General features: G+C 33.5%; 3 protein-coding genes across 15 annotated transcripts; 2 read left to right on the top strand and 1 right to left on the bottom strand.

Moving 5' to 3' along the window:
• The first annotated feature begins 1,333 nt into the window (after positions 1–1,333).
• On the top strand, positions 1,334–3,407 carry LOC108225109 (thioredoxin-like 3-1, chloroplastic). 2 transcript variants are annotated; one of them, XM_017399924.2, is made up of 5 exons: positions 1,342–1,746; positions 1,893–1,967; positions 2,788–2,854; positions 2,960–2,977; positions 3,074–3,407. In XM_017399924.2, exons 1-5 carry the CDS (start codon positions 1,442–1,444, stop codon positions 3,170–3,172), a joined length of 564 nt encoding a protein of 187 aa, XP_017255413.1. In that variant the 5' UTR covers positions 1,342–1,441; the 3' UTR covers positions 3,173–3,407. The 2 variants fall into 2 exon arrangements, with proteins under 2 accessions (XP_017255414.1, XP_017255413.1); XM_017399925.2 differs by lacking the exon at positions 2,960–2,977 and having other exon boundaries at positions 1,334–1,746.
• Positions 3,408–7,288: 3,881 nt separating this feature from the next.
• On the bottom strand, positions 7,289–10,123 carry LOC108226379 (uncharacterized). Of its 12 annotated transcripts, none has more exons than XR_010284147.1 (5): positions 9,741–10,123; positions 9,499–9,603; positions 9,174–9,398; positions 8,437–8,875; positions 7,289–7,788 (listed from the first exon to the last, which is right to left on the bottom strand). XR_010284147.1 is itself a non-coding variant. In XM_064078966.1 (4 exons), the coding sequence occupies exons 1-4, from the start codon at positions 9,460–9,462 to the stop codon at positions 7,777–7,779; spliced, it is 411 nt and encodes a 136-aa protein (XP_063935036.1). In that variant the 5' UTR covers positions 9,463–9,718; the 3' UTR covers positions 7,289–7,776. The 12 variants fall into 12 exon arrangements, 1 of the variants encoding a protein (XP_063935036.1); XR_010284138.1 differs by having other exon boundaries at positions 8,437–8,652; positions 8,830–8,891; positions 9,174–9,603; positions 9,741–10,122; XR_010284139.1 differs by lacking the exon at positions 9,499–9,603 and having other exon boundaries at positions 8,437–8,652; positions 8,830–8,891; positions 9,174–9,498; positions 9,741–10,122.
• A 902-nt stretch (positions 10,124–11,025) lies between these two features.
• LOC108226378 (uncharacterized) lies at positions 11,026–11,874 on the top strand. The gene has a single exon (XM_064080233.1). It carries the CDS (start codon positions 11,026–11,028, stop codon positions 11,872–11,874), a length of 849 nt encoding a protein of 282 aa, XP_063936303.1.
• Positions 11,875–13,458: the final 1,584 nt, after the last annotated feature.

Below are 13,458 nucleotides of genomic sequence, written 5' to 3'. Positions count from 1 at the left end.
AAACAAAATTATTCTTGAAAGTGGACATGTAAATTGAAATGGGGGAGTAATATAAAATAATATTTGGATTCTGAATCTAACATGTGACATGGAAATAAAACTAGTTGAACCGGTATCTTGTCTCGAACGATAAAGAGTGATTTTAGCTGATATGAACAAAAATATAATTTAAACTAATCTAACATACTAGATGGAAATAAAATTATTTTTTAATATAACGATGTGAAATAATAATTGGACTTCAAATCTAACATGTTAAACCGAAATAAAATTGCATGAACTTCTCTGAAGCAAGTGATTTTAACTAATATGAAAAAAAATATTATTTGAAGACCAAATCTAATATTAATATATTAGACGGAAATAAAATTCTCTGAACAAATATTTTTTGCCTCCAAAAAGAAAGGGATAATACTAGCTAATACGAGTGAACACCGACTAAAAAAAGAGTAAAATAACTCCCAAGTCCTAAAGATCACTCTCTCCTGAGACCAGAACCGCACAGAAGGGGTACCACTTATCAGTGGAAATTTAACTTATTTTTTAAAGGAGCTCAGTTTTATTGACAACCAGTAGTGGCAGAAAACCAACCATAATTCTTTTATTTAATTTATAAAATGAATACTACTACTTATACCACACGCATCCACGTGTATGTTACACAAATTGTGTGGCAACACTTAGCTTCACCAGCTACAACCAGCACATACTTTGTAACCTTTACTCTTGTGACTAATCTTGGGAACTTTACTCTGCAGTTTATTCTTTTAACTTTATATTAAAATTAGGAGCTGATCGGCTCGAAAAACACGCGGCTTGCAGATATATCTCGTACTTGAATGGAGTGGGGAGTTGGGTGGGGAATGCTTGCATTATTCCCATTTAATTCTTCCAACCATGCAATGTGTCAACAAGCTTCTTCCACCGACATACTGTACAACCTCAGCTCCTATAATTTTTACAGAACATTAGTAGATTAAAGAGAAAAAAACAATATTATTCAGAAATATGCAGACCCACAGATCTTTGTGTGACCATGATTCATGTTCCTCTGTCCTAAAGATCAGCTAGACAAAAACTTATCCTCTTATGCGTGGTAGCTATATGTTTGAGTCTTGGGCCTGGACATTATGATCCACTGGATCTGTTAACAATCAGCCCACTTGTCTTCTGGACTCTTAATGAGATCTGGGCTGCAACTTGGCCTTGTTAGTCTCCAAAATGCTCCTTTTGTATTACTATTATTTTTGGATGAATTTCCAACTCAGCTTCTGGATAAGCTCCCACTCCCTATCTCTTCACTTTCTAATTTCTATACAGCAAACCAAGAAAGATTTAATAAGATAAAATATATATAAAAATTTGTTTACTTGATAAAAGTTCATTTCCACATAAATATCTATCTCCTCCTGTCACTTCTTGAAGAACAAAGAAGCTGGAAATGTCAATATTAGCACCAAATTCTCACATTCTATACCGAGAAACCTACAGTCCTAAAGACCAGAACCAACAGCTCTGGAGTGCTGGGAGTTTCTTGAATACTTCAAAGTCTTTAAGGTTTGGTTTTGATCAAAGAAAAGACAGTGACTGCAAGAAAATTGCAAACAGAGATTGCAGAGCCAATTCTTTTTTTCCAGACTTGTCAAGGCCTCAGTCTGTAGAAATGGAGCCCGTTACTGATTCTGATCACTTGGACCAAATCTTGGACAAGGCCACTGATCATTGTCAGCCCATTGTCATTGACTGGTATGAACTTTCTCACTCTCACTGTATTTGTAAGTTTGTTTTGTTGATAATAAGATTTTGCTGATGTTGAAGAATTTGTTGGATTGATTTTTTGGATTTGGTGGTGGATAGAGATTGACGTGGTGTTCAATTTGGTTCTTACATAGGATGGCTACTTGGTGTAGAAAATGCATTTATATAAAGCCTAAACTCGAAAAATTGGCTGCAGAGTTTGATACTAAGTAAGTTTATCCTTCGATCTCCATGCAGAGAGTCTCTATAATTATTGTGTGGATGTTTGCTTTAATTGTTTACACTTTAGGTATTCATTTGCATGAATGATTCATGAAGATACATATGTATCATGTTAAAGTATAAGATCCATAAAGGGGCCTCCTCTAACACCTTAAGGTTTTAGAGGGAATGGTTCTCAACATGGTATCAGAGCTCAGGTTTGCGGGAGGTCTCGGGTTCGAGCCCCTGCCACCCCCCAATATTCTCACAATTTAAAATGGACATGAAGGCAATTTATACCCCAAAGATGGGCGCCCATGATCCACTCTTCAACCCAAATAATGGGATTTCGAGTGAGGGGGAGTGTTAAAGTATAAGATCCATAAAGGGGCCTCCTCTAACACCTTAAGGTTTTAGAGGGAATGGTTCTCAACATATCAAAGGGGCAGAACCGGAGTGGTCAGCCTAGGCTATAGCCCTGTATGGCATTCAGAAATTTATAGAGAATTTGGTTTATAAGTCACGAGTTTTAGTGTAAAAATCAGATGGAAAATGATTATGAGCCCTTGCTAACTTAAAAAAATTAAGGGTCTGTTGTTTCGGCCCCGGCTGTTTTGAAATCCTTGTTTCGCCACTGGGTATTAGACTATAAGCTAATTGCACTTTTAATAGCTAGCACATCAAACTTACCAATATAAACTCGAGTTCTGTTGCCCGATGGGGGATCATTGCTAATCTTGGCATACATAAGCTAATAACTTCAAGACATGTATCTGTTAATGTATGAGTATGATATGTTGATATTTTTTTTTTTGTTTGTTGGGGCAGATTAAAATTCTACTTTGTGGATGTCAACAAAGTCCCTCAATCTCTTGTAAAGCGTGGCAACGTTTCAGTAAGTATTCCCTCCGTACTTCCTTTCCTAAAAAATTCACTTACAAATTGTAGTAGTCAATTTCTTTCTAATACTGAGTTAATTTTTTTGTGACTCTTCTCTCAGAAAATGCCAACAATTCAGGTGAGTTAGACCACAGCTGACATCTTGAAACAAGTAAAGTTTTTGAGATAGAGATCGAGTTATAGGTCTAATATGTAACAAAACTATTTGTTGCAGATATGGAAGGATGGAGAGATGAAAGAGGAAGTCATAGGAGGGCATAAAGCTTGGCTTGTTCTTGAAGAAGTCCGAGAAATGATCAAAAAGTATGTATGATGTTCTTTCTTTCCTCATCATCCCCATCAAAATATGTAATCAATGTATATTTGAAAAGCAAATATTCATATATTTGTATAGCGGCCTCTGCTGGCCTCCTATATCGAGTCAATTCGTTCTTTCTTACCTTCAAATCCCTATAAGGCTGTTTTTAGACACAAGATTACTATATATACATTTTTTGGTAGTAGGACAGGACAGCTTAATATTTTGGTGAACATATGGTTAACACTGAGTATCGTTGCCTGCAATCTCATCGTTATCATATTAGAGGTAATTCAAACAGCTAGCTCACATAATCAAGTTCGTCACAGTAACTTAGGCATTATGGCGGTGTTCTTTTCCTCCGGAAAACTGTATCTTTCCAGAATGCAAGATAAATCTATCATTAGTATATGTACAACTTGGTAGTCCTGCTTGATTTCGGAAAGAATGTCTTGTTCCTCATCGGATTTAAGAACGCATCACCATAATCTGCAGTTCTACACCTAATCTGTGTATACAGTCGCCACTATAAAAAAACGATTCTAATTATGTCTCCCATGACTTTCGAAATCACCGACCTTGAGTCCGGTAAGGCTTCAAATTGTCTAATTATGTCTAACTATTTAATACTATGGTCTCAAATTTTCGAGTATCTTTTTTTTAATCAGGTGGATGATGATATCAAAAAGTAGTTGAGATTAGGATTTGGTTAAGCGGCAAGACCATCCAAATAGGTTCTATTTTCAGATTATCGGTCAATTATACCAAGTACGCATACAAAATACTAATCGGATTATGTTTCCCTTTGGAAAACTGCGATTATAAATTCACAAAGTTCTCAGACAAGAAGTAAACCCAACTGCAATCATGCATATCCCAGTACATCTTTCTCGATTTTCTTCCATGGCTAGAAAACCGATTTCTCGACGTGCATCTTCTTCATCAAAAGCTCGCAATAGAATTGCAATGCCAACTTCGGCTCTTAATGCACTCAGATCAGTGGAAAGTATCCAATGCCCTGATACAATCAAGCGTATACGAGTACATCTTTCTCGATTCTGGTCCATGGCATCTTCTTCATCAACAGCTGGTAATAAATCAAAACCTGGCTTCACCTATCAATGTTATCCATTCTTCTGCATAAACAAGTATATAGTCCCTGCTGCCGCTCTTGATGGACTCCTATCGATTTCTCGATCCTCTTTGATGGCTAAGAAATCTAGAAAATCGATTTCTCGAATATTTTCTATGGGCAGAAAATATTCTGGAAAGTCAATCTCTAAATTTCTCTTTATGGCCAGAAAATCAAGATCTCGACGTGCATCAAGATCTGGTGATGATGCATCAAAGCCTGGCTTCACCTATCGATGTTATCCATTCTCCCAGAAAAACAAGTATCAATGTAAAGATGGTAACAAAATCATAATGCCTGCTTCGGCTCTTGATGGACTCCTATCGATGAAGAAAATCAAATACCCCATGACTTTTACGATCACAAACCCTTTCCTAGGAAAAGTTTCACACTGCGGGGTTCTGGAGTTCAGTGGAGACTGGAGAGGAGAGTCATGTGTATCTTCCTAACTGGATGATGAGTCATTTGACATTACAACCTGGCCAGCTTGTAAACATCGACTATGCAGGTCGCTACATCCTTAAAGATACAACCACATAGTACTGAATTGATTATGAATCTTTCGGATCCAAAAGAGGTCATGGAAAGAATTTTGAAGGACTTTGCATGTGTAACTATTGGAGAAACTATTAGGGTGAATCATGAAACTCAGAGTTATTTTATTGATATTGTTCAAGTGAAGCCAAAGGATGCTGTATCTGTATTAATTGAGAGGGACTGTGAACTAGAGTTTGAGAAACCACTGGATTTTAAAGAGGCTGAAATAATCAAGCCAGGGGATGAACCTGGAGACGCGGCAGACTTGGAAAATGATGCAGTTTTCAGAACTTTTATCGGTGTTTCTAGGAGGTTGGATGGACAAGTATCTGCAGCAAACTGCTCAGCAGCTAAGATGAAGGTGAAAACAGAGTAAATTTGAAGAAAGAGAAGCCAAAAGACAACATTGAAGAGAAAAAGTTTCAGCCATTCAGTGGAATGAAGTACCCATGATTATCGTGAGTTAATTATCAAGTTGGTCACTGAAGTAGACTTAATGTATCAAGTTGGTCACCGAACTCAAAACAATATCAAGATGGTCACTGAAGTGGCCATAAATATCAAACAAGTACTTTTAAATATGAATTTAAGCAGTAAAAATATTATTTATAAAGTTTTATACATTATTTTTGAATGTTACCAAAACCAAGTAAAAGGTTATGACTTCTAGTATTTAAAATAATATATTTTATATTTTATCAAGTTTATTTATTATTTATATTATAGTATATAGTTATTTTCTTTGTTTTAATTAAAAATAAATAATAAATAAACTTGATAAAATCTAAATATATTATCATAAATATTAGAATTCATAACCTTTTACTTGGTTTTGGTTACATTTAAAAATAATGTATAAAACTTTATAAATAATATTTTTACTGCTTGAATTCATATTTTAAGATACTTGTTTGATATTTATGGCCACTTCAGTGACCATCTTGATACCGTTTTGAGTTCAGTGACCAACTTGATACATTAGGCCCACTTCAGTGACCAACTAGATAATTAACCCTTATCGTGCTGATGATGTAATTATTTTCTACTCGTTTTTTAATATTTGACGCTTTGATTTTTGGCACGTAAAGTGCTTTGACCGAGTAGTTAAAATTATTATTTTTTAAATTTTCTTTTTCTGAATAAAAATATATGATCAAAATTCTATTCACAAAAAAAATCAATCAAAATAATACCGTAATTTTTACTATCCAGTCAACTCACCTAAAGAAGTGTGCCAAAAGTCAAAACGTCAAATATTAAAAAACGGAAGGAGTATTAAACTGAACTAGCTTTTTGCCCGTGCTTCGCACACGGAAATTGTTGATGTTCCATTGAATTTTTATAATTTCAACCGGTTTTCAATGGTGACAAAAAAATATATCACTAACGAATATTATAATTAGAAATTAATTCTCATATTAACCTGTAAATAATTAATTTTTAAACAGATATTACAATTAGAAACTACTTCGCGTAACAACCTGTAAATAATTAATTTCTAAACATCAAAAGCATATTACTCAAAGTATCGTGATCTTCACATATCCATGCATTTAGGATAGAACAATGTACAACAAACAATGAAAATAATTTCCGAAACAAACTTTATCGAAAATCCTTAAATTATTGCCCGTGCTTCGCACACAGAAATTTAATGTGAAAAATTCTAAATTTATCCTAAATTATTCTATAAAAAGAAAATTGTAATTTCCAGAAGTTTATGTTTATGCATAAATTTTAAAGTTATTTTCAGTACTGATATCATACAAAATAACAAAATCATTTTAAAGATTAATTATTAGTTTCTCTTTAAGTATGTCTTTTTTTATTATTAAGAAAATATATTTATATCATAAATCATGCTAATGGAGTGCACTATAATTCTTTTAAAAAATATATATGTGTGGCACTATATAAAAAAAATGTATATGAGAAAATATATGACACTATTTTATTATTGTTTTTACTTTCAAGGTCTCATCGAGTATTCTAAAGTTCTTCTCTTGAATTGTAATTCAAACTTTGTCGAGACAAAAAAAACTCATGTAATATTGTCCGTGTTTCGTGCACGGAGTTGATCATTTTATTTAATTTTTCATAAGAGCTGTGCATTGCATGGTTTTGAAACAAAAAAGCCTTATCATCAATGTGTATTTTTGACCATGGGCACGAAAACAATTAAAAAATATAAAATTAAATAAATAAAGAAACTTGTGCTCCGTAAAAATAAATTAAAAAAAAAGAGCAAACAATTAAAGTAGTCTTAACAAAGTATAAAAAATGTTATTTCTGAGATAACCAACAACTTATAAATCGTGCAAGATTCTTCATCTTATCTGTGTATTATCAATTATACAAAGTGAAAATAAACTAATTTACTAATTTTTTTTATTGAAGATTAAAATTCTTTTAATGCATGAAATATTACAATCGGATAAACAATATAAAATACATGCAAAAAATAGAAAAAAATCATTTATAAACTCTCTTTCCTCTACTTTTGGGCAAGATACATATATTACACTAACTCGCAACCAAGCAAGTAGACACCTCCACAATGTACCCTGTTAATTTAATTGACCTTACCAGTTGCCTTTGACATTGGTAGGGGAGCATGGATACAAAACGCTAAAATCTAGATTCTATATGAGCCTATGTAGGGGTTAGAAGCATAATTTTAAAGAGTACTACATGGTTTTTCTTCCCTGTTCCTCTTCACCAGTCGTTTATCTTCTTTGTTCCTCTTCGGCAAGTGCCACTTTCTCCTTAGCATGTTGGCTAACCTCTGCAGCAGCCTTGGCAATTGAATTACATGTGACAGTCACCCATAAAGCCCCTATGGATACATACTCGTTACTGAATACAGCAGATTTGGCAACTGCCGAATTAACTTGCTGGGAGACTTGATAGTTTTGATCCACTTTTTGAACTTTGTCGGAAGTTCCAACAATTAATGCTTTACCTAGAGCATAACCTGGGTTAAGTAGCTTTGTGCCATGTAAACTTTAAATGTGTCAAGCTGCAAGTCCACAGGAATTACTATACCAAAAATTACAGTAAATCTATAGATAGTGACAATTTGTTTGTGTAGGCTAGTGCATTTTCTATCGGGCGCGTTCAATTTACAGCTAGTCCATTGAAACTGTTATAATGTGAACAAAGTTACCTTAAAGGATTATTATTGTTTACCCATTTCAATACGATTCCCTAAGAAAAATGCATCTTAAAAAAGGTTTTGATAAATAAGAAGAGAAACCAATGTTACAACAAAAGTTAGTTCAACATATTTATGGCACCCAATGGGCTAGTCCTATGCAATGGCTACTCTACATCAAAACTGTTTTCAGAGTCGAACATGGCATCTAATGAATTAGTCTTATGCAATGACTGCTTGGTTCTAGCTCTAAAAAATTTACCAGTTACCTTATACACTGGCATAGCAAGTACCTTAGAAACAATATTAACTTCAACTTTGTGAAATCAAAATTAATTTGATCAAATAGAATGAAAGTATTGAGTTTCAAAAACCCATCACAAAATGGGAAAACATAATTAAAAAAATACATAATCCCAGATATCTGAAGTGATTTTAATGAGAATAGAACTATACCTTTCTTTGATGAAGAAGAAGAGTGTGAGCCGACAGCAGTTATATTTCGGCCAGATCATGTCAAAAATTAGGAACACAAAATTGATAACATAAAAACATAAATCAATTTCATATAACATACACAATGTTAATACATGTTAGCAAACTGAAAGTATATGAAACTCTCACCAGAATGTTCCAAAGGTGGTGTTGTTTGACCAAAGTTTCGGTTGATGCCTGACATTGCAGGCAATTAGTCTATATTATAGTTTCATCAAACATTGTTTCAGAGGAAATTTCTGTATCATATATTCCAGAGTCAATATATAAAAGTATGTTCTTGATTCCTTTCTATCTAGCATAAATTATAATTGTTATACGAATGAAAGAGGGCCCAAGCACAAGGCAGATTACCTTTCCAGATGCTTTTTCAAATGCAGCACCCATTTCTAGCACAGATCTGCCACAACCAGTCCCTAAATTTTAGGCAATACAACTTGATAACAATAACAATATAACATGAAGCCTGAAATTATACTATATAAGAGGATGCGTGCTTATTACTGTTAAGTGGAGGTCTTGCTTAAAAAGCATAAGTTTAAGAGTAATAATAGCAGTAAATGCATGTAATCTACAAAATGATGCAATCACCTATGTTATCTACTGAAAAAAGCTTTCTAAGTGCAGCAACATGAGAATCTTCTGTCTGTATATTAGATCAATAAATCAAGCAATGTCAAATAAAATTCAAAACTTACCTATGTTAGACACCCATAAACCAAGAGTCGTAACGATATTGAAAGACCTCAATAGTTGTTGATCTCTGTCAGACACCTCTTTTTTGCTAGGATCAATCCTAGACGCTGGAAGAGTGAAGGTTTTTGACGAACGTTTCTTGCGAGAATCAGAGATCGAGGAGAGCAATATACAGAGAACTACAAAATTCAACTTTCTTGCAGTTGGTGTACTGTCTACAAAATCCCCTACACCATCATGATTATATGCAGGTGAAGATAAATTAAACCACGTGAGAGAAGAACGCTTCATGGTACATTATTTAGATGCATCAGCATATTGAGAAACCTGGAGAAGAATGATTGAGATAAGGTAAACGACGACCAGATATTGATTGACTATTAAAAACACAACTATTCCCGGAAGACTTGAAAGCCGTAGATATATCATGACCTGCAACGAAACACAGAAACAGACTACACTACTACAGAATGGCAAGCAAAGGGACAAAAATAAAATTCCTCAATCAAGAACAAAACTAACAGAACTGAGAAAGAAATTCAAAATTGTTAAGTGAAGGTTGTGCAAACCTGGTAATTCGATCTCAAATTTTGAATTGTGAGTTTATTCCACCAGAAGAAAAGGAAAGTATGTATACTCCCCATGATTTCCGCCAGCAGTTACCCCAACTCCTCGTAATTAGCGTGAAAGAAACCGTAGAGAACTGGGCAAAACCCAGTAGAGAAACACCAATCCGATGATAAGCACCTGCACCTCTCGTACAAATAGTATAGGAGAAGTCCGGGTCAGATCCGATGGGTAATTGAAGATCCACAAAAAGAGAAAAATACTAAAATGCCCAAGAACGCAGTGTACTCCTAATAAAATGGAGGGATAATTTCAGTAAAAAGTAAAACCTAATGCTAGCACAAATTTAGAATATGTTGATCAGAATATTTTCGTTGTTTTCATATAATTCAATGCATTGATTTCTTATTATATGGGGAAGAAGATGGATGATAAAATTTATGAAAAAACTTTATCTGGGCAATAAAATAACGGTTTTTCTATGGTGTGCCCAAGGGCACACACTAAGCACTAAATTTTATGAGTTTGGTGCATTCTTATTGGTCATGTAATCATAAATATGGATGGCCCCCTGCATTTACACCAAACTCCACCAATCAAAATCCACTAAACTCATCAAATTTAGTGCTTAATGTGTGCCCTTGGCACACACTAGAAAGACCCATAAAATAAATTCCTGCAATGGCTAAGCAATGAAAGGATGACCTGTACCTGTCTCCAGCTGGCGAGTCATAGGATTACTTTTATAATTTTATTCATCGCAAAATATCACATTAGTCGTGTAGGCTTGAAAACAAATTTTCAACTTACTTTCAATAGTAAAAAAATAAGATTAATTCATTGAACAAAAGTCGCTGAAATATTTATTATGGTTAGCACATGTATTCGAATAATTTAATTTGCCATTTCAAATTTGTTGATATTAATATTCGTATATTATTATATTTTTGTATTTATACTTATTTTTTTAAAATTTTATTATTTTATATAAATTTAACTTTTGTTGAATATTACTCTTTCACTCTAACTTTAACAGAAGAAAATAAGTACATATTTCACTTAGGTTTAATTATTCTTCTTTTTACCTGAAATATTCGTTTACACAAGATATTTATTTATGTTACTTGAAATATTTTTTTAGTTTCCTGTCGCCTGTCGGTTAATACTTAAGAAAGCAGAAGACTAATAGGAGTAGGTTTTCATAAACACAGTATTATAAATTCCCGAACTTGGCACGCATAAATCATCATAATCAAACCCTAAGAAAATCACAAACAACTTTTTCCAATGGCTGGAAATTCAAAATCCCATGCGGTCAACAAACCAGGCTTCACCTTGTTCTGCCATCCACTCTCCCACATCAACAAGCCACACTGCGAAATTGGCAACAAAATCATAATGCCTGCTTCAGCTCTTGACGTTCTCCTTTCGAGAAAAGTCAAGTACCCTTTGACTTTCATGATCACCAATCCTTTCTTGGAGAAAGTCTCGCACTGTGGAGTTCTCGAGTTTAGTGCAGAGGAGGGCAGTGTGTTTCTTCCCGATTGGATGATGAGAAATTTGAGTTTGGAACAAGGCCAGCTCGTGGAAATTGAGTACACGGGTCTTTCGAAGGGGAGGTTCTTGAAGGTGCAGCCTCATAGCAGTGAGTTTGTGAAGAATCTTGAGAATCCCAAGGAAGTGATGGAGAGGCTCTTGAGGGACTTTGCATGTCTTACTATTGGAGATACGATTATGGTGAATCATGAAAATCAGGAGTATTATATTGACATTGTAGAAGCGATGCCTAAGGATGCTGTGTCGTTGTTTGAGACGGATTGTGAGCTAGAGTTTGAGAAGCCGCTGGATTATCATGAAGAGCCTCAAGTGATCGAGACGAGGGATGAGCAAGCTGATCAAGATGTTATGGAAGCGGAGAAGGATGTTGTTTTTAGGCCTTTTAGCGGCGTTTCTAGGCGATTAGATGGCAAAGTGACAGCAGCAGCTCCTGATTCGAAGAAACATGTTGGAACATCTGTGGTTTGTGGTTTGGATGGAGAGTGCTCTGCAGCTAAGAAGAAGCCGGAGACCAAGGAAGACAAGGAAGAGAAAAAATTTCAGGCTTTCACAGGAAAGAAGTACTCATTATTATCTTGACTAGTATGTTTGCCCGCTCCGCATGGCGTTGAAAAATAATGTTTTTGAAAAAAATATGTTTGAATAAATTTGTATTTGATTATAGTTGAGGTTTTTTGATTTTGGATGAAAATTATTTTAATTTTTTTCTATTTTTTGTTCTTATCTAAAATAAATTCTAAACTGAAAAACATCCGATAATATAGCTAATCTCATTAGTCCAATATTTGGTACGATTAAAGGTGGCAATCGTTTCGTTTCGTATACTTTCGTTTGGTGTACTCGAAAGTGAAACTCGTATCCGCCCGTTATTGGTTTCGTGTACCTAATTTGAAACCCGTACACGATCCGAAACGTTTTGTGTTTTTTTCGTATATTTTTCATGTAGATTGTATATAAATACATTAATATAATTTTAATTAAAAATAGTTTTAATATAAATTTCCTTGTATAATTTTACACAATTATATATATAATATATTATAACATATAACAAATATATAATCATGTACAAATTTTTCATTTACTTTCGTGTATTTCGTGTACCCAAAATGAAAATCTATATTCGACACGAAATCTATCGTGTATTTTCATGTTCGTGTACTTTCGTGTATAAAAAATGAGAACCCATAATAATTTTTTTCGTTTCGTGTTAGCGTGTTAGTGTCCCAAATATATATAACTATAAATATAATTTATAGAAATAAAATTGTACAAAATATAGTATAGAAATTTAAATTGTGTTTTAAAAATAGGAAGGCAAGACCCAAATATTAGTTGTTTTCAAAATTTGAAAGTAGCCATCAATATTTGATACTTTATGATGTCAATTGACTTCAACTCCAACCTAAACAGAATTTATTTGACATTGAATTAGCAAAAATAATTTATATATATATATACATATATATATATATATATATATATGTAGACATAAATTATTTTATATAGATCCATTAAGTTTAAAAGTAAAATTATAATTTGTATGAGTGAAGATAAATTTTGGCCTAAATTAAAATTAAGGTGCTAAAAAATTTAGAATTTTTAACTTCTTACATTCTGATTTATAAGTCGAAAATCGACTTATAATTTAGTTACCCAAACTTTATCAATTAATTGCTTTCGACTTATAAGTCCATAAAGATTATAAGCTAAAAATGATTATCAACAATTTTGATTTTTAAATTTTCAAATAATAGTATATAATAAGTGATGCAGGATATTTGTACTCCTAGACATAATTATCAGTTTTTTCTTTCTTTTTGTTAAGTAAAAACAACACATCTTACTAAAGCAACATCATCACTGTGTTTTGAGAGCAGCCTCCCTACTGAATAAAGGAAACCAAGTTAGACAACACCTAAAATCTGACCACCTTTCCTACCGAACATGCAGAAAATTTGTCAGCAATAAGCCTTAGGTGATCACTTTTTCTATTTCTGCAAAAATAAAAAAAAAAGACTATTGAATCAACATATTAGCAGCAAGGTAAAACCATAAACTACACTAAAGTACACATAAAGAAGTGTAAAGTATATTCCTGAAATCAAGTCTTGGCTGTTATATAATCACAGTGCTCAAAAAAATATGCAAGGCTCTTGCAAC

Source organism: Daucus carota, chromosome 6 (assembly GCF_001625215.2).
Source record: "Daucus carota subsp. sativus chromosome 6, DH1 v3.0, whole genome shotgun sequence".
Taxonomy (NCBI): Eukaryota; Viridiplantae; Streptophyta; class Magnoliopsida; order Apiales; family Apiaceae; genus Daucus; species Daucus carota.
The sequence above is the reverse complement of the archived record's forward strand: the minus strand, read 5'-3'. Positions and strand labels throughout refer to the sequence as shown.